Source organism: Micromys minutus (assembly GCF_963924665.1).
Source record: "Micromys minutus genome assembly, chromosome: 9".
Taxonomy (NCBI): domain Eukaryota; kingdom Metazoa; phylum Chordata; class Mammalia; order Rodentia; family Muridae; genus Micromys; species Micromys minutus.
The window spans coordinates 52,434,601-52,454,065 of NC_137978.1; the positions used below are offsets into that span (position 1 = coordinate 52,434,601).

At 52.5% G+C, this 19,465-nt stretch overlaps 1 protein-coding gene across 2 annotated transcripts; it reads right to left on the reverse strand.

Annotated features, from left to right (window-relative positions):
* Positions 1 to 492: 492 nt before the first annotated feature.
* Positions 493 to 11,509, reverse strand: LOC308424043 (neuroblastoma suppressor of tumorigenicity 1). Of its 2 annotated transcripts, none has more exons than XM_080920899.1 (4): positions 11,355 to 11,509; positions 3,684 to 3,872; positions 3,452 to 3,563; positions 493 to 1,766 (listed from the first exon to the last, which is right to left on the reverse strand). In XM_080920899.1, the coding sequence occupies exons 2-4, from the start codon at positions 3,848 to 3,850 to the stop codon at positions 1,509 to 1,511; spliced, it is 537 nt and encodes a 178-aa protein (XP_080777025.1). In that variant the 5' UTR covers positions 3,851 to 3,872; positions 11,355 to 11,509; the 3' UTR covers positions 493 to 1,508. The 2 variants fall into 2 exon arrangements, with proteins under 2 accessions (XP_080777025.1, XP_080777024.1); XM_080920898.1 differs by having other exon boundaries at positions 3,684 to 3,878.
* Between the last annotated feature and the right edge of the window lie 7,956 nt (positions 11,510 to 19,465).

Here is a 19,465-nt window from a genome sequence, read left to right on the forward strand (position 1 = left end):
TGCCTCAGGCATAAAAAAAAAAAAAAAAGATGGACAGGATCCAAATGGGACTGAGGGTTAGGTACGGTGGTTTATGCTATGCAACTGGTCTAGCGCAGGACCCAACCTTATATCCATTCATAATCTTCCATTTGGGGGCCTCACCTGTTTCATCTTTTTCTGGGGCTTGGTTCAGGCTGGTGACATGTACCAAGGCCCATGCTGGGTCACTGAGAGGAAAGAGATGACAAGAGAGATCCCAAGGGATCAACTGTCCAGATCTAGGTTCAGCCACGTGTATGCAAGGCAGAAATGTACACCCAAGCACAAGAGAGATGAGCCAGAGGTGGTACCAAGGCAGGAAAGGGAGAGGACCACCAGATGGGGGCAGAACTACACCTCAGGTAGGTCCTGCCCTGCCCGGAACAAACCCCGCTCCCGTCCCTGGGCCCACAACCAGCTTGGACCAGAGAGCCAGTCCACGAGGAAGGGAATAGAAATGTTGAAGGCATTTTATTCATGAAAACACTCAGGTTCAGGGGAGATGGCTACTAGTTACAAGCTCTAAGGCTCTCGTCAAACAGCCACGGACCAGGGCTCCCCCGGAGAGGAGGTAAGCTGGCAGCCCCCTGGACACAAACAGTGGTGCCAGCATATCAGGGGACAAAGGGGCCCTTCCTCGCCACCTGCCCTGCGGTTAAAGTGCAGCTGGGAAGAAGAAGTGGATAAAAAGAGGAGCTAGAGAAAGCTGAGGTCAGCAGGGGCCCTATGCAGGGGCCTCCTGTCCACTATGGTCCCAGGTGATGGGATAAATGATCACCTCTTTCAGAAAGACCAGCCCCAAAGACAGCGGGGGCTGGCTGCAGCTGCTTTCAGAAGGGTCCAGAACATGGGGAGCCAAGAGCTAAGATCCCTGGAGGGAGAGATGGGAGGGATCTTCTTTCTTCTACAGTGACACTCTGGCACCTGAGTCAGCAGGGTCCTGCCCCAGCCTGACTCCTAAGCCACTCCATCGAAGGGGTTACTTCCTTGGTGGTGGGGAGTGAGGGAGACCTTTAGGGAAACCTACGGGGCTGGAACTTCCAACTTCTACCAACGGTCTTCCCACCCAGATCCTCCTGCAAAGGTGATACCCACCCTCTACCCATCACTGGGGATCCTGCCCCATCATTGTGTGGGTCCTGGCCTGGGCCTGCCCCATGTGAGGATCTCACTCATCCTCAGCAGCTCAAACCACTTCCTCTCTATCCCAAGGGCTCCTCTCTAGAAGGCTGAAAGGAAAGACCACACTTCACCTTCCAAAAGAAAAGTCCTGAGGATGTCTGCTTCCTCCCCTCATCTTGCATATATTAAACTGTGCGGCTTGGCTCCAGCCCCTCCCTTCAGAGCTCCATGGCAACCAGGCAGCATTCCAAGTCCATCCAGTGCCAGAGGGGGAGGGAGGGCTTCTGCCTATCCCCTCCCTCTTCCCTGGAGGGCGGGACCAGACATTCCACAGGGGACAAGAGGGGAGGAAGAGTTGGGGGCCCTCAGTCCTCAGCCCCCTCTTCCTCAACTTGAGGGGCTCCAGGAGGTTCTTCAGGCTCAGGGGTCTGGCCACCGGGGTGGGGATGGGAATGGGAGTGTGGTCCAGTCTGAGAGCCTGGCCCTTCTTCACCCTGCACATAGACATCCAGGCCCTCGTGACTGGGCTCCTTGCCACAGGCCTGGCAGCTGCAGTGTACAATCTTCTCCACCAGCTTATCCACCCTGGGCACCTCCTCACGACCAGGGCACTCCAAGGTCACCTGGGTGGGGAGGGGGAAGAAAGGGGATGTTTCCTGAAGTTTGGACCGGAGGAGGGACCCCAAGAATAACACATCTTTGGGAACCGAGTCCAGTGTGTTCTGTGAACCCATCCAAAGGGCCTGAGGGGACTGAGCCCCTGCAGAAACCCCTATTTCTCTTCTTCTTCCTCCTTCTAATGTACTTTTTAAAAAAGATTATCTTATGTATGTGAGTATACTGTTGTTCTCTTATGACACACCAGAAGAGGGCGTCAGACCCCATTACAGATGGTTGTGAGCCACCATGTGGCTGCTGGGAATTGAACTCAGGACCTCTGGAAGAGCAGTCAGTGCTCTTAACCACTGAGCCATCTCTCCATTCCCCCCCCCCCATCTTCTTACACATCTCTCATCTCTTCTCTTACACACTGCCCTACCATTCCCCCTGGCATGGGGTTGGGGGTAAATCTACCCTCACACAAACGTGGTGCTCCCAGTGAACTTGGAGACAAATCCTAACCCCTTTCTCGGGTCTTCAGGACCTTCAGGCTGGTCCTGGCTGACCTCACCATGCCTGACCCTGCTACGCTAACGGTAACTCTCTCACTGCCTGATCTGACCCCAGAGACTGCTAATGACCTTCCTTCTTCATAGAAGGTTCTGGCTCAACCATCCTCCCACAGGTCCCAAACTCTGCACAATTAACTTCTGCTCCTGATTCAGCAAAGTTCACTCTATTTCAACCCCCTTAGCACCCTGACTCTTGCCTTGTAGTCATGCTTCAAACTGTCCTTTCCCCCTCCCCCTCCTTTCTTCTACAGAGCATCTATTCCATGACTGCTCTTAGAGGCACAGGTGCAGGTGGGGCACAGGTGCAGGTAGGACACAGGTGAGGTGAGACACAGGTGCAGGTAGGACACAGGTGAGGTGAGACACAGGTGCAGGTGGGGCACAGGTGCAGCTGGAGCACAGGTATAGGTGTGGCACAGGTACAGGTGAGGAACAGTTGCAGGTGAGGCACAGGTACAGGTGAGGCACAGGTGCAGGTAGGGCATAGTTGCAGGTAGGATACAGGTGCAGGTAGGGCACAGGTGCAGGTGGGGTACAGGTGCAGGTGGGGTACAGTTGCAGGTGGAGCACAGGTGCAGGTGGGGACAGGTGTCTGATGTGTTGGGGAAACTATACATGTAACAGCTGCCCAAAGCAAAGTACACAATGCTTGAGAGCCTATGGCACAACTTGAGTGGGTCAGAGGGTCTGGAATAATGCCCTCGAGGAAACAATGCTGAGCCAAGAGCTAAAGAACTGGTAGAAGTTAACTAGCTGGGGGAAGGGGAATGGAGAGGGGTGGTGGTTCAAAGCAAAGCGAAGAGCATATGCAAAGATCCTGGGGTGGAAAGAACAGAGCAGACAAGAAGGGCTAAAGTGAGACAGGTTTGGTAAGTGCCAAGTTGCTGAAAAGGAAGAAGGTTCTAAGAGAGTGCTGGGAGACAGGTGAGCCAGGCCAGCAGGGCTGAGTGGGGACTGAAGAACTGTGGTCCCTGCGACATGGAGAGAGCCTCGGAAATATCTGAAATCTTCTACAGGTTAGCATCAGACTGAGAAGCCCTGGAGCAAGGTCCCTATGTATATCCCCAGCCGGAGCCCTGCAGCCCGCACACATGGTAAATATCCAAGGCCTCCTGGGACTGAGCAGCTGTACTCACAATCTCCCACATGGACTGGGCCGGCATGCAGGAGTCACAGTGCACCAGGGACTCTGTGGACTGCGGGAAGGTGTTGGGGACGCTGTAACTGAAGCATTGTCCTAGACATGCCCTGTGGAAGGAGATGTCACTGAGCTCGATCTCCAGAGCAGAGGCAGGGGTGGGATTCTAATGTTCCTCACCCCTCCCTGGGTCCCTGTCCTCACCCTCTTCCTCCTCCCCAGAGTCTCACCTGTTCTGGATAGACTTGGCCTCACAGCCGCTGTGGCCCACAATCTGCGTGATGTTCTTGGCTTCACACCAGGCACTCTTGTCCGGAAACAGGGCCAGCTTGTTGATGGGTGGCGGGGCAGCCAGCAACATGACAGGGAGGACAGCCACCACCAGGACCCAAAGCATTGTGCCCGTCACCTCTGGAGCCCTGGAACTAAGCACAAGTGGCAGCTGAGCTACAGAATAGCCTCAGAGATTAGGTGCTCAGGAGCAGGGGTGTCTTCCAAACATGGACTCTGCTCCCAGGATTCAAAGCCAGATCTCTACAGTAACTTTTTTTTTTGAGATAGGGTCTTATGTAGCCCATGCTGGCCTCAGATTAAGTCTGCATCTAAGGATGACTCTGTACTTCTAATTCTCCGGATCCCACCTACCTGTGGTAGCCCTAGGCCCAGCTCCAAATACACCTTGCATCTCTCCAGACCTCAGAAGTATATATGTAGTATCGTGCCTGACAACACTGGGGAGACTGAAGGGTCCTCAGTGGGACAGTTACTAATGTCAGACTGAGAGTGCGCCTCAGTGAGTGGTACAATGTGTGCCTAGCTCGTACAGGGTCTCTGGATTGGATCCCTCATATTATAAACCCAAAGTAATCCTCTGATCACAGCCTTAGGGACAGCTGGCCACTGGCCATGTCTCCTAAAAAGACATCGATACTCTATGCCACTCAGGCAGATATGTTTCTCCTTAAGATTCTCCGCCAGTGTGTACCCAGCACAGATCATTACCCCCTGACGGATCCTAACCCGAATAAAGACCAGTTACAAAATTCTCTGCTTCAGGAGTAAGACACTAAATTCCAGAGTCAGGCACAAGATGGCGCTGCAGGCATTTCTGTCAACTGCCCCAACTTTATCTTCTGTAGGCTTCACCCACTACCCTATTCCACCACACACACACACACACACACAAACACACACACACACACACACACACACACACACACACACATACACACACACTTCAGATATAGCATATAGCGGGGGCGGGGATTGGGAGAGACCTAAACAAAGGGAAGTGTTTCCAAAGGCTCCATCCCCCAGATCCCTCTCTTAGAGTGGACACCAAGGAAAGGGGTGTCTGTCTGTCTGTCCGTCTAGTGCTTTGTGACCCTGGATCTTCAAGTCTAGTTCCTCCACCTGTAAAATAAGTAGCACTTCCAAACCCGATGGTGTATTAGAATTCCCTGGGGACTTTCAGTGTGAAAACTCGTAGCTGGGACAGGATTCACACTTCCCTAGGGTGGTTCTGATAGGCTCAGGCAGCGAATACACCCAGCTCAGAATGTCAGGAACTGTGTCTTAACACAGTCCCCCATAGGGTCCTGGATGAGCTTGCCTGTGGAGCAAAGGACCAGGGACATATTCCTCTAGTCCTCCGCAAGCCAGGTACCAGGAGTGGGGAAGCCATGTACTAGGCCTAACTCCTCCGGAAAGTGGTGGAGGGGGCAGAGGCAGGTGTTTTGCAAAGTGACTAGAGAGGTGACAGTGAGGATCCAGCTGTGCTGAGGGAGTGGAATGTCGTGGGGGGGGGGGTCATGGAGCACTCCTCCGTTCTCCCAGACATTGCTCCTCCAATGCAGAGGACTTGGTCCCTGAAAATGATCTCTACCCCTGGCTTGATAGGAATGGGGACAGCTGAGGGTGGGGCTGGACAGTGTGCCTTCTGCTGTGATCTCCACAATCCAGTTTCAAGATCTACAGCAAACCTACATTTTTAGAGCAAGTACACCCTAACGGAACCAACTGGAGTCCTTCCTAACTGCCTCAGCCTCCGTATAGACTCCCATCTTCCCTCAGGAACTAGCCTGAGCCAAAGCTCGTAGAAAAAAAAAAAAAAAAAAAGACCAGAGCTCCTGGGCCCTCCCTGTGCTGGACTAGCCCCTCTCGACATCAGAGAAGTCCCTGCTATATCATCTGGTTCTGTGACACGTTCTTGGCAATGACAAGCAGGAAGTGAGTAAGACCCAGGTAGGGAGTGAAGCTAAAGTCTCAGTAGGAGTTAAGGTTTGAGATCTGATCGGAGTCTCAGACAGAAGTCAGATGGACATGTGAGTCTGACTTGGATCCAGAGGTGAAGCTTGAAGCTGCCATCGGGACTGGCGAAAGTGGAGATCAGCCTGGGGGTTAAATTAACCATGAAGACAAGATAAGGGGACATTTACAGTGTCCCTGGACCAGAGAGAGGGCTCTGTTATTAGAGCTGGAAAAAGTTGAGGACAGAGATAGGCTGAGTTAGAAACCCACCTCCTTTATCTTCCTTTTCAGGTACCCATTCGGAACAGGGTTAGCTATACCTTTCAGAACAGTGGGTTACCTCGACCCACCACACCCTGAGAACAGAACACTGGGGATCACCCTTAGCCTCCCCAGGACAGCAGCCAGAGCACCAATAGACCAGACCTTTGTCCCTGGGGTTCCCAATGTTCATTTCTGTAGCCCAGGAACTGTGTGGCTATAAGAAAGACTTTCTCACAGCCTACTTCCCTTGGCTGTAAAGGAGAAACATAGCTCCTTCTCAGAACTGGGAGGTTCCTATGACAGTACCCAGCACCTAACACCCAACACCCAGCACTCAGCATTCAATACCCAGCACCCAGCATCCAGCACTCAGCATCCAATACCCAATACTCAGCATCCAACACCCAGCACTCAGCATCCAATACCCAGTACCCAGAATCCAGCACTCAGCATCCAATACTCAGTACCCAGCATCCAGCACTCAGCATCCAATACCTAGTACCCAGGATCCAACACCCAGCATCTAGCACTCAGCACCCAGCAACCATTCAGGAACCAGTATCCAGCACCCACCAACATCATTTTCCAGGATCATGAGTAAAGATGGGCAGTGTCAGAAGGAAAGCAAACTTTGCCATTTGGAAAGCCCCCCATCCACACCCCTCACACCCTACCCAGAGGCCATGGTGCCCTCCATCCTCTGGCGCAGGTTTAATCTTCTGTTGATCACACTTGTTTGTGTTCTCAACCAGCAACTCAGCTCATCTCTGTCTGAGCCACGGTTGGATTTTCCCTTCCTGGGCCTTCAGAGCCTCAGCCAGTTTCTCATACCTTCCACCCTGAAGGTCACGCAGAGTGCCAGGGAGCCAGGGCGGGACCGGAGTCAGTCCGTTATCTGTCCAATCAACGCCCAGACTCTGCAGACTTGTCCCAAGACATTTCCAGCAACAGAGAAGAGCCATGCCCTCCCATGGGCCACTTCATTCCCTGTAGCTGACACTCCCCTCTCCGGGTACCTCGAGGAAGGTGAAAGAGAGGCGAGGGTGTAGCCGGAGGCACTACACGTACCCCAGGGGAAAGGCAGACAAGCCAGAGTGAGGAGGGTAGATCATAATTCTGGGTCAAACAGAGGATTACAGACAGGCTCTGTGGAAGGCTGAGGGAGGGAGCTCCTGCCTGAGAGTTTACTAGGGCCAGAAGAGAGGCTAGCGGCCCTCAGAGCCTCTCCAGTCTGGCAGGGAAATGTGAGTCCTAACTGCAGCCACTATTCAAAATGCTGTATCATGTCAACTTAAATCACTGTCCCGGGGAGGCCCCATCTCCCCCACTTTCTACGTAAAGAACAGGAACACACATGGGGCAGCTGGAATCTGTATGAGCCTATGTGAGCTGACAGTAGAAAAGGCCAAGGTTTGATCCTGAGCAAATCAGGTGGGCCGGTGGCTACCCTCACAGGCGGAAGGCTCGCAGAAGTGAGAGAATGGGAGAGCAAAAAAAATGGTGAGAGGTGTCCAGGGAGTGGGGAGCTGGGATGGGATTTGGGGTATCCTGGGGTCTGCCCTCCTCTAACTGTCAGAACTCTGGAGCTCAGCCACTGCTTCATCTGAAACCTGGTTCCACAGACAAGAGTGTGAGCCCCACTCCTGGATCCCCAAAGATGAGCGCATAGTCAGTGCAGAACCTGATTCCTGGGGTCTGGGTCCAGGAGGGGAGTTTCCTGCTGGGAGTTCAGGTATCCTTAGCAGAGGTGGATACAGGTGCCCATCCTGGCCTTGCCTCAGACCCAGGGATAGGGCAGATATTTTTAGTGAACTTCTCAGGGTTCTAGATTCTGACAGGTGTAGACTTTCTTTCCAGCTCCCCATAGGGGAGTTCCTAGCCTTTTCTGAATTGCCACTCATACACAAAGGAAGCCTCCACAGGGTGACCCGTGCATCCTACACACACCAAGAAGAGACTTGCCCATCTCTCCCAGGCAGGAAGGGGACAGAGAGCTCTGTGGTAGCTTCCCAAGCGCTTGATTCACCTGGCCCTTCAGGAATGCCAGGGAGTGTAGCTGTGAATCCACAGGGCTTGGCTCAAAGCACACAGGCCAGACTCCAGCAGCTGCCCTGAGACCCAGGTAGAAGCCCTGGGCCTAGCTTGAAAAAATCAAAACACCCAAGACCATTCGAACCATTCAGGGGTATGGCCTGAACAGGCATCTATGTGTGTTCCCAATCCAGGCCAGGAGCTGTGCCCCACCCCCTGCTCCCCAGGGAAAAAAAGACCCCTTAATGTCATGACTGACATTGTCCCCTTGGTCGCAGGACTAATGACAAATGTCTATATCAGGATGGGACTTAGCTCTCAAGGACTTAGTGACTAAAGCCTAAAGCCTTTTGTACAGCAAAGGGGTGACCTGGGGGTGCAGGGAATAATTGCCCCCCCCCAGTTTCCCCTTTTTTATTTTATTTATTTATTTATTTTACATTTTTGAGACAGGGTCTCACTGTGTAGCTCTGGCTCTCCTGGAACTCGTTATGTAGACCAGGCTGGCCTTGAACTCACCGAGATCTGCCTGCCTCAGCTTCCCGAGTGTTAGGAATAAAGTCAAGAAACACTTCTTTCTGGCTGCCTGGTTCCTCATTTCCTCTTTTGTTAAATACAAAAGGTCAGGACCAGTCAATCCCCACAAGAATTTTCAAGGTAGGTTATATCCACACACATCCCCTTACACACACACACACACACACACACACACACACACACAGTCTCTCCTCCACTCCCCACAACTACCACTGGCTCAGGTTCAAATCTCTGCTCAACCACCTGAAGGTTCGTGTGCCTCAGTTTTCTCATCTGTAATGTGGGGGAACAGTAGGGGCCCCTCCCCCAGGCAGCTGTAGGAGTTAAACTGAAGAGTGTGTCTAAGGATGTCACTGTGGGGTTACAGCTTCAGGAAATCACCTTGAGCAAAGGTTTGCCTCTTACCCATCTTAACCCCTCTTCCTCCCTCCAGATCCAGTTTAATGCTTTAGTGTTTCTCGATCCGGGAAGCATCTGCCAAGTGATAGGGATTTAGGGGATACCTTGAGTTGAAACTTAAGCAACAAGGCGGCTGGGAACGGTTTCACAAGCTGCCGAGTGTCACTAACACACCGACTTGCCAGGGCAGGAGCTGAGGCAAGAACTCACCGAACCCTGTCCCTTGAACACAGGGGGCCTGAAAGAAAAGCTCTCTAGATCTAGCTACCCGAGAGAGCGGGCTATGCCTGGTGCCCACTGCGCATGCGACTAAGTGGAGAGGGTGTGGTGCTTGTGGCCGCTGCCCTGGGCTCGGGGATCAGCAGGGTGGGGCAATCCTCCAGGTCTTGGAATGAGTACAGGGACTTCCTCGAATGGATCAACTGAAAAACGCTGCTGGGGAAGGGGCAAAGCAGTATCAGCCCTGAGGTCCAGTTCACAACAGTCAGGCCGGGCTCTGGAATCCTGGGTACGGAGGGAGACCGGTATCCCAAAATGAGTGTCATAGGGGCAGGGCTGTTCCTCTAGACCGTGTCAGTGACCGGTACTTCACCTCTGTCCGCCTCACACTTACCGTAACCTGTGAAATAGACGTCGCCATAGCCTGGGAACATCTGGCTTAGTAGAGTCCCTTGGGGAGAGTCTGGCTCCAGTGTGCGGCTTGAGGCCACAAGGATTCCATGACCCCAGGAGCACCACAGGGTGGCTTTCCTTCCTTCAGGGCAAAGCCTGAACAAACTGTGCGGCGGGTTGATACCCTGGGTCTGTCCCACGCCACCCAAGCCTACCTCCTACGGCAGGGCAGCTAGCTCCACCTCTGAGCTCCGGGTAGTCCTATACAGTCAGGCCCCACAGACCCTTAGACCAGAAACAGTCTCCAAAACAAATGTATGCTAACTACCTTAGCTGCAGGGCAGGCCTACACATCTGCTCAACAGAAGTTCCCCTCAGACCTCACCAACAACCCTGCCCACCCCACAGCCTCCGACCCCTGGGGTTGCCAGTAGGAGGAAGGAGCTGAAATTTCACTTTAAGGAGGCTGTACCTCTCTGGCTAAGACACAGCATCCACTCCCCGGTCTACCCCTCCAACACACAGGCCCAGGAGAGAGGTCTGGCTTTTCAGGGAAGGGTGGAGAGGGGTGGGGGGGGGGTCACCAAGGAAACGCCCCAGCCTTGTCTCTTCTTTGGCTCTAAGTCAAGGCAAACCCGCCCAAAGAGTTCAGCGTCCGTGGGAGCCTCAGGAGGCTGGCTGCTCAGTGACAAAGAGTGGGGGGCTGCCTGTTGACAACTTACTTCCCCACTCTCAGCTTGTACCAGCAGGCTGTTTTCCTGGGGTGTTCAGGCTGGTCGCTTCCAGCTGGGCAAGGACCTTGGAAAGCCTGGAAATGTGACTTTCTCCCTTGATGCCCCCCACCCCACCCCCACCCCCAGCCCAGGCCAAGGCAAGCAGCTGCCCCCTTTAGTGACGCTTGTAAAAGATCATCGCCCGGCCTGGGAGCCAGAGCCGGCTGGAGGGCAGGTGGCCGGCAGCAGAGCCCTGCGGTGAACACTGCCTCACTGGGGAGGAATGCTTACAAGACTCGCTGGAAACGCCAGCTCGCTCAGGCAGGCGGGCGCTCACGCTTGTTCTCCCTCTCTCCCTCTCTGCCCCTGCAAGTGGGGGTGGGTGACACCGGCCAGATTTTCGAGCAGGGAAGAGGAGGGTTTGGGGTCTTTTGCCAGAGGAACTCTCCACGAGCCCAACTGGAGGACCGCGCCTCGGAAGCTGGGGGCAGGATGCTTTGATTTGGAGAGTGGAGGTCAGGGTGGTTCTCCGCGACCGGAGAGCGAAACAGAGAGACAACAGGAAAGCAGAGACACAAGCCCTGAGAAAGTGAAAAATCGAGGCGAGAGGGACAGCGGGAGGGACAGAACTAAGAGAGCATGTGGGGGGGGGGGGCGGAAATGGAGCGATGGAGAGCCAGAGACCTGTGGATGGGAGATTGAGACCGAATGAACAGCAGCAGCTACGAAGGGACCAGGATAGATCCAGAGGACGCGTGAGTCCAGTGTCCCAGCGCTGCCCGGCGCCTGCCGGGCAACGCTCTCCCTCCTACTCTCAGTCCTGGCGGTGAAACTCCTACAAGAAACGGAGCCCCGGGGCGCGGCTGGCGACCGGCTCCGGACGCCGCCGGTGCCCCCTGGCCACCCGGGAGCCGCGCCCACGTCCCCAGCGCGGGCGATCTGAGGCGCCGGGCTGGCCGCCCGGCTGCACAACACGGGGATCGCGGGCTGGCGGGGATCGGAGAGGAACTGCTGGGTTCAGGGGACACTGCGGGTCGCGGGAGCAAAGGGACTCGGGCTGCCCCACTCCGGCGTGCGGGCCCCGGCGAGACTTACCTAGCGTGCGGCGGCCGCGAGGAGCGCGGCGCGTCCTCCTGGAGGTCCTAGAAAGTGCGGTGCGAGCCGCGGGGGTCGCAGGCCCGGGGTCCTCGGGCTGGGGCGGCCCCGCGAGGCTCCGCTGGTCTGCGCTGCTGGCCGTCTGCGGCCCCGGGCGGGCGCTAGGCGCGGGGGAGCGGCGGGCCGAGCGCCTCCGACGTCAGGGTGTCTCAGCTCCAAATAGGGAGCGAGGGCGGGGGCAGCGGCGGCGAGGGGAGGGACGCGCGGGCAGGGCGGGCGAGCGAGCGAGGGCCGCTCCCGCTCCCGGGCCATGGGCCTCGCTCCCCCGACGGCCAAGACAGGGATGAAAGGGCACAAGCCAGGTGCCCGGCCGCTTCCCGGGCTTTGATTTCACTTCGCCTGGCTTTTCTGGGCTGCCAGGTCTTGCCAGGCCTTGGAGTGACAATAGTGGACCTTTGGAACCCTTGAAGTGGGAGCCCGGCCTTGGACAAGGGCTGAGTGTGGCGCTCCAGCCTATTAGGGTTCTAACACCCGGAGCCCATCCGAAGCTGTGCACGATCTTCCCTCGGGAGGTTGGGTTCTGATCTGTACTGTGTCCTTGTCCCCTTGACCTTCATTTGCCACCAAACAACTTGGAGCTTCCAGAGAAAGGTCTGAGAGACCATTCCCTCTGGTTCCTTGAAGGAAAGTTCAGTTCCTCTCAGGGAGGAGCTAGCTACCTAAGTCCAATAAGGTGGCTTGCACTGGTGTAGCCTGGACCATGGAAGTAAGAACAGAGCCCTGGATCAGGGCTGTAGCTCAGTTAGCAGAGTTACTATCTAGCATGCAGGAAACCCTGGTCTCTATTCCCCAGCATTCCATAAACTGGGTCTAGTGGTGCCCAGGCAAGGCCCGGGGTCAACTAAAATAGCAAGTTCCAGGTCACTCTATAAAGGAGAGGAAGAAGGTAGTGGGCCTTCTTTGTTTCTTGAAGGTGATAGATAACCCAGGGCACCTTCAAACAGAATGGTGAGACTTGGGAACCTGTCGGTATCTGTTACACGTGTCCATTTATTAAGCCACTGGGTTGCACTTAGCCCTGCTCATCTGATGTCTCCAAGTGGTCAAGCATGGAGAGTGGGGAGTGGCAAAGAGGCCTCCTAGTGGCCTAGTGGCCTAATGGTAACACTATGGCTGCCCCAGGCAATCTGCTCTTCAACCCCAGCTATTGTGCTGTTCTTCAGACTAGAATTTTCCTTCATCTCCCTTTCAACACATCCTTCATCCACCGGGTGGAAAGCTTTCCCAAGATCCTCGGGTGACGTTTACTTCCTCCTCCTCCAGGTGTGACCTTGCAGCCTGGGATACATCTGTTCATGCTAAATAATCTCTCTTTATGATCTCTTCCATCAGCTCCCCCCTCCGCCGCCCCAGGGCAGGGCCCTTCATTTTGTTTTAGTATTATCTACCATTTAATAAATGCAGAGAGCCCAGAGACAACTCAAGTAGTTCATCAAAAAGTTATACAATAGGAAGCTAAGGTTTGGAGGACCACCAAGCCCAGAAACCAGCCTTGTTACATTGTAGCATGTGTAGGCCAATTTACAGCCAGTTTGCCAGCAGTCTCACTTCAGACCTTCGACTGGATAAGAGTGGATATCTACATTCTGTAGATTCAGTAAGAACCTAACCCATTCCCAGCAGACATGTAATCCTTATGGAAGGTAGAGACTGAGGGTCAGGAGTTCAAGACCAGCTTCTACTAGTTATATGGTAACCTGGGCAGTGTGAGACTCTGGCTCAAACAAAACGGGAATTGATGAGATGCCTAAGTGGGTAAGGCCACTGACAACTGAGCAAGCTTAACAACCTGAGTTCAGTCCCCAAAATCCACCATGATGGAAGAGAACTGAGTCCTGCAAGCTGTCCTTTGACCTCCACATGTGTGCTATGGCACAAGTGTGTAATTTTGAAACCGAGCAAATACAGAAAGGCTCTACTTCCATCCTGCAGGAAGTCCTGTGGTGTAATGTGCTCGTCAGATCACACATGCAACCATAGGAGAAGGCTGGAATCCTAACCAGCGCCCTTGGCAGGTCAGTCCAGCACCATTTCAAACACGGGAAGTTTCCAGAGCAGGTTTAGACACCTAATCAAGGACATGGGGTTTGAAGCTGAGTTACATCACATACAGTGATGACAAGAAGCTTCAGTGTGGGCAGAGAACCTGCCTAGAAAGGTAGCAGCTACCATTTTATACCCAGCTAAGCAGTCTGCTGTATCTCATCTACCCTTTCCCACAATCTCACTGCTCCCATTGCACTAGTGAGAACAAAGGTGTCATTAGCTACCACCTCCACACAGGATCACATTAATAGTGACTGTAAAGGCTAGATTTGAATGCACAGCCCATGGTTCTGTGTTCACCACACACTCTTGGCTGCCTCAGAGCCCCTCCCATTGGGATGCTGCACCCCTGGGATCCAGGATAATGGGGCCCCAGCAGGAAAAGCAGAACCTGTCAAGTCAGAGTCTCCAAGCTCCAGGAGATACACCTGGTTGGCAGCACAGCTCCAGCTGCCCAGGCAGGCCTGGCTGGCACAGGGCATGGGCTCATGGCCAGAGCCTGCTGGCCCTGGGCCAGTCTCTCGGGGCCAAGGTAAAGTGGGGCCCAGAGCTGAGAGCTGAATGCCCCTCTCCCCAGCTCATTAGCAAACATCTGGGCTCAGAAAAATGACTGACCTGGAATGTGACTAGGCTATGAGGAGCTGCCCCCTCCAGAGTCCCTGGGGAATGTGAGCTCCCTCCTGCAGGGCAAGGGACTCTAGCCAGCTGTTTCCTCTAATCCTGTCAGCCTGGCCTCCTTGGGGGTCCAAATCTCTGCAGTCTCATGGACAAAGAAGAGTCAGAGCAGCCAAAGCCTTCCTTCTTGCTCAGGCCCATAGCCTGCAAACCCCCACAAGACCCTTGTAAGCGTGGTTAAGGAAGAGCCAGGGGGGGGGGTATCTCCCTACAGTCTTATTCCATGTTCTTTATCATTCATGGACTCTGGGGCTCTGTGCAAACTAATCCATCCCCGTGCCTTGGTTTCTCAATCTGTCCAATGCAGTTAGGAAGAACATATAGTCCAGGCATGTACTAACATTTATTTGTTTATTTAATATATTTATTGTGTCTGCTATGTGCCAGGCAGCCATGAGACGCTGAGCACCTACATGGGCTACATCAGCAAATCCCCCAGAGACCTCAAAACAGAGAGGGAGATATCATAGACAGTCAATGGATGGGAGGATTGTATGCTTGTGTGTGAGTAAGGCGGTTGGGGGAGGGGAGAGTTGTTGAGAAGCTTCCAGAAAACAAGGCGAAGGGGTGATGTTTAAGGTGAGATTGTGAGAAGGAGCCAGGACTGAAGGAGATAAATGGACGGATGCAAAGTGCTGGGCACAGTTCCTGGAAAATAGCACGTGCTCCATAAAATGAAAGCTATTTTAGGGAGGATCGGACACGCGGTGCAGCAAAGGCGCTGGACTCAGAGTCTCTGGATGGAGTCCAGGTGTTAGCACAAAGCTTCCTCACCTCACTCCAGGGATGTGCTCGCAGAGCCTCAGTTTCCTCACCTGGCAATTAGAAACATGAGCGATCTTCTGAGATGCCACTGAGAGGTACAGGCAGTTGAAGGCTGCTAGGGCAGGGAGTCACAGTCCTCCGTGGGGTTGACTCTAGTAAGTGGCCCTTGCTCAAGGGAGTAGCTGCATCTATGTTCCTGTAAGCAACCCCACTTAAACTCAGTGGGTCAGGGTCGGAGGGGTGGATCAGTGGTTACAGACCTGATCCTCCTGAGGACCCACGTTTGACTCCCAGCAACCACTTCAGAGGCTGATTTCCAGCACCCACCTGTAACTCCAACTCCAGGGGAGTTTGATGATGGTTCTCTTTGGGTATCTTCATTCACATGTATAGACTCCCTCATATTCATCTATATAATTCAGTGGATCACAAAAATACATATATATACATATATACAACATGAAGGTAGGAAGGGTACTTATTGAGAAGGGAGATTCAGTAGGAAGGGAAATAAGAGAGAAAACTGGGAGAAATATGGCTAAAGTATGTCATATCTATGTATGAAATTGGAATTTTAAAAAATGTTTCATTTCATCATGTATGGGTGTTCTGCCTGCACGTATGTCTGTGAATGATACGTATGCAGTGTCCGTGGAAGCCAGAAGGGACTGGACCGTAAGATTTCCTAGAACTGAAGCCATTATAGATGCTCTAAGCCACCATGTGGGTGCTGGGAATTGAGTCAGGGTCCCTTGGAAGAGCCAATTAACCTCCGTGTCATCCTTCCAGCCCTGAGAACAGACAATAGACAGAACTCACTGTGGAGCCCTGGCTGACCTGAGCTCTGTGTAGACCAGGCTGGCCCTGAAGTCACAGAGACCCACCTGGAAAGTACTGAATTAAAAAGACGTGCCACCTAGCCAGGTGAAGAAAGAACCCTTTTGAAAGCTCCGCTGAAGGGCATGCATGAAACAGAGCTCCGCCCCAGAATTGGAAGCGACTATTGCTGTTGCATTGTCCCTTCCACAGAGGAAAAAGATGGGCCACACTCACTAGCAAATCAGTAGCAGGAAGATCTGGGCCCAGAACCAGATGTTCTGACTTTGACCTATTCATGCAATTTGACTGTGGCTTCTGGGTCTAAGAAAGTGAAAAAAGGGACCATGGACAACAGATCTGTGCTCCAACAGTGTGGGAAGTAATGCCTTAGCCAGTCCTGGAGAGTAGGAATGAAGGCTCCTTCTTGTCTTTCCTCACATTGTGTGTGTGTGTGTGTGTGTGTGTGTGTATGCATGGTGTGGGTATGTATGCTATGTATCTGTATGTGTGCTTGGTATGTGGTATGTGTGTGGGGTGTATGTAGTATATGTGTGTGTGTGTGTGTGTGTGTGTGTGGTGTATATGTGTAGATGTGTACTTCTCTCCTTCCACAGTGTGGTTTTGGGGATGGAACTTGGGTTGCCAGGCTGGGTGGCAAAACACCTTTTACCCAATAAGCCATCTCTCCAGCCCATAGAAGACTTTGTTGGTCTTTTCAGGGTGGGAGACAGAGAAGGAAGGTGAGGACTCTGCAGTCAAGAGTGAGAAAGGGAGTGAGAACTGTGTTAGAGAACAGGAACGGTTAGGCTCTGAGATGGAAACACAAACCCCACAACTGTTTCCTGCATCCCGGATGAGCCTCTCCAGCAAAAATCAGTTTGGATATGCTGAGACAGAGAGGAGGGCAGAGTGAGCGAGCTGTGCCCCACTCCCCTTCTACTCCCTTTAGGCCTCCCACCCAGACGGACAGCTCTGAGTTCTGTCTCTACATTTTCCCCTTGTCTCCCCCATTTTTCAGCTCCCAGGAACCCACCGCACCAGAATGAGTGGGAAGAGGATTCTCCTCTCTTCTCAGAGTCAGCCTAACATCCCACAGGGCAGGGTCTTAACATTTTTGTGCTCTAGACAAATTCATCAGGGGAAAAAAATAACAATGAACCCCATCCTGACCGGTGGGATACAGCTTAGTGGTAAAGCGCTTGCCCACCCATCCGACATTCCAGGCTTGGTCCCAGTGTGGCAGAAACAAAACCTTTGTAAACGTGACCGCTGGGTGATGTACTCTGTGCTTTCTTTCTAGTCTGTGGCTGTCTCCTGCCTCTTGGGGGGAGGGGGAGTCTTAGTAGACACAGAGGGTCTACAATCATTTATATATTCAACAATACATGCTTTCTTGGCAAGGCAAGCAGAACCCGGTTTTATCCGGAATAAAGTGAGAGAGAGGCAAAGTCTGGAAGGCAGTGAGTCTTCTGTTTTCCAGACACAGTCTACAATCTGGGGACAAAACCAACCACCTGCAGTCTAATAGGGAAAGCAACTCTTTGGATGGCAACGTATGTGGCCGTGTTATTAGCTCACAGGCTGTTTAAGTTTCTTCCTCGGTAATGAAGTGTTCAACCTCCCATCTACACTGTGATGCTCGAAGGGTTCACCACAGTCCAGGAGACCGGGTGACTGACACAGCAAACCAGGTGCTGGGCTGAACAGAGGACACGCTATGCCTAGGGTTTTCAACCTATGAGGCTGAAAAAAAACCCTTCCCAGGAGTTGCCTGAGACTATTGGAAAAGAGATATCTACATTACTCCTAACAGTAGCAAATTTACAGTTATGAAGTTGTAACAAAAAATCATTTTATGGTTGGGGGAGGGTCACCACAAAACTAAAGGGTCACAGCATTAGTAAGGTTGAGAACCACTACTCTAGAGCCAAGGGGAAGTATTTCTTCTGGCTGAAAGTCACTGACCAGTAGTGATCTGTCAAGAGCACCCACTGAACGAGCAAGTTAGTTTTGGGGGCTTCAAAGTATTACTAAAAGGGGGTGGTATGCCTTTAACCCCAGCACTTGGGGGGCAGAGGCAAGCAGATTTCTGTAAGTTGGAAGCCATCTTGGTCTGAGTATTGAGTTCCAGGATAGCCAAAAAGACATATTTATGAGACCCTGTTTTAGGGGGAAAAAAGCCAATGTGATGGGGCTAGGGAAGGCTGTCTCACAGAAGAGGAATGATTGCTTGAGAGTTATATGAATGATGTAACTTTCATCCATATAAAGCAGATGGTGACCCAAGAGATAGGGCATTTAGGGTCTTCAAAGCCTCTATGAGGCTGTGAAGATATGGGACTGTGGAGATAGCTGTCAGTAAAGAGCCTGCCAGGCAAACATGAGGACCTGAGTTTGGATCCCCAGAACCCACGTCAAAACCAAGCTTGGGGCTGGTGAGATGGCTCCACAGTTAAGGTCTCTGGCTGTTTTTGGAGAGAGGACCCAAAGGTTGGTCTCTGGCAGCCATGTGGCAGGTCAGACACCTGTGATCCAACTCTAGAGGATGCAATGACCTCCCCTTCCTTCTCTCACTCTCTCACTCTCTCTCTCTCTCACACACACAAATAAATCTAAAGAAAAAAATCCATAACTATTTCTGAATAATAAATGGACTTAAAAAAAGCAGCTGATTTCAAACCATTCTTACCAACGATAGGCCATTACCAACTACAATTGGCTTAAGAGTATGTCAAATCAAGTTTAAACTGGTTTCAACTGGTTTAAGTCAAATCAAGTTTAGACACAATGAAACCTCTTGGCAAAAACCTTGGCAGTGTTTCTGAGGAGCGCAACCTAGGGAAGAGCCTGGGCTGTGGGGTCAGGGCCAAAGGCCTCTATGTTGTCACCCACCACCTGCTTGTTTATTGTGAGTTCATTTAGCTCCCAAACCTGTCTTCATTTACGAAGTGAGGATAATGGTATCTTCTCAGGGATTGCTACGGGGACTAAGTGCGGTATACATGTGCACAGTAACTAGTCTGTAAGACATGCTCAATCAATGTTAACTATATAACTAGTCTATAATCCTGAACACACACTCAGCAGCAGCCATGGTGCTTAGGCAGGCAGGAAGCTATTTTAAAAGATCCCATTTCTTTGCCATTCTTTTCTCCCCTTTTCATCTTAGCCTGCCTACTGAAAGTCCATGTGTTCAGAGAACAAGTCTGAAAGCTACTTCAGATTTTAGGCTGGAAGTTGCATCAGAATGGAACAGAGTGGGGGACAGGAAAGGACTTAACTCATCCATGAGGAATAGGAGCTCACTTATGCCTGCCTTGTTCTCTCTCCCTGGAAGCTTGTGGATTTCAACTTAACAGTTCTCTGAAACAACCTGACTACCTACCCTAACATCATACACTTGTCTATGTGCTGAAGATGGAACGGAGGGAGGGCCTCTTGCTCTGCGAGCGCTCCATCACTGAACCCCGAGCTCTTAGACAGTTTTTATACGCCTGTGCTAAAAGCACAGCCAAATGAACTGCAAAGCATGTGGGGTGGGAATTCTCTCTCAACTCCCCTACAGATCACGAAACTGAAGTTTGAATACTCGGAACCTCCCGATGGTGCCTGACAGGTGAGGGATGGAGCAGGCACTTGGGTCCAGGGCTTGACTGTCCAATGTGTATGTCTGTAGTTTCCTTCTGTATGGCCCTGCCTCTCCCTCCTGTCCTATCCCACACAGAGCTGCTTGCTGGACACAGGAC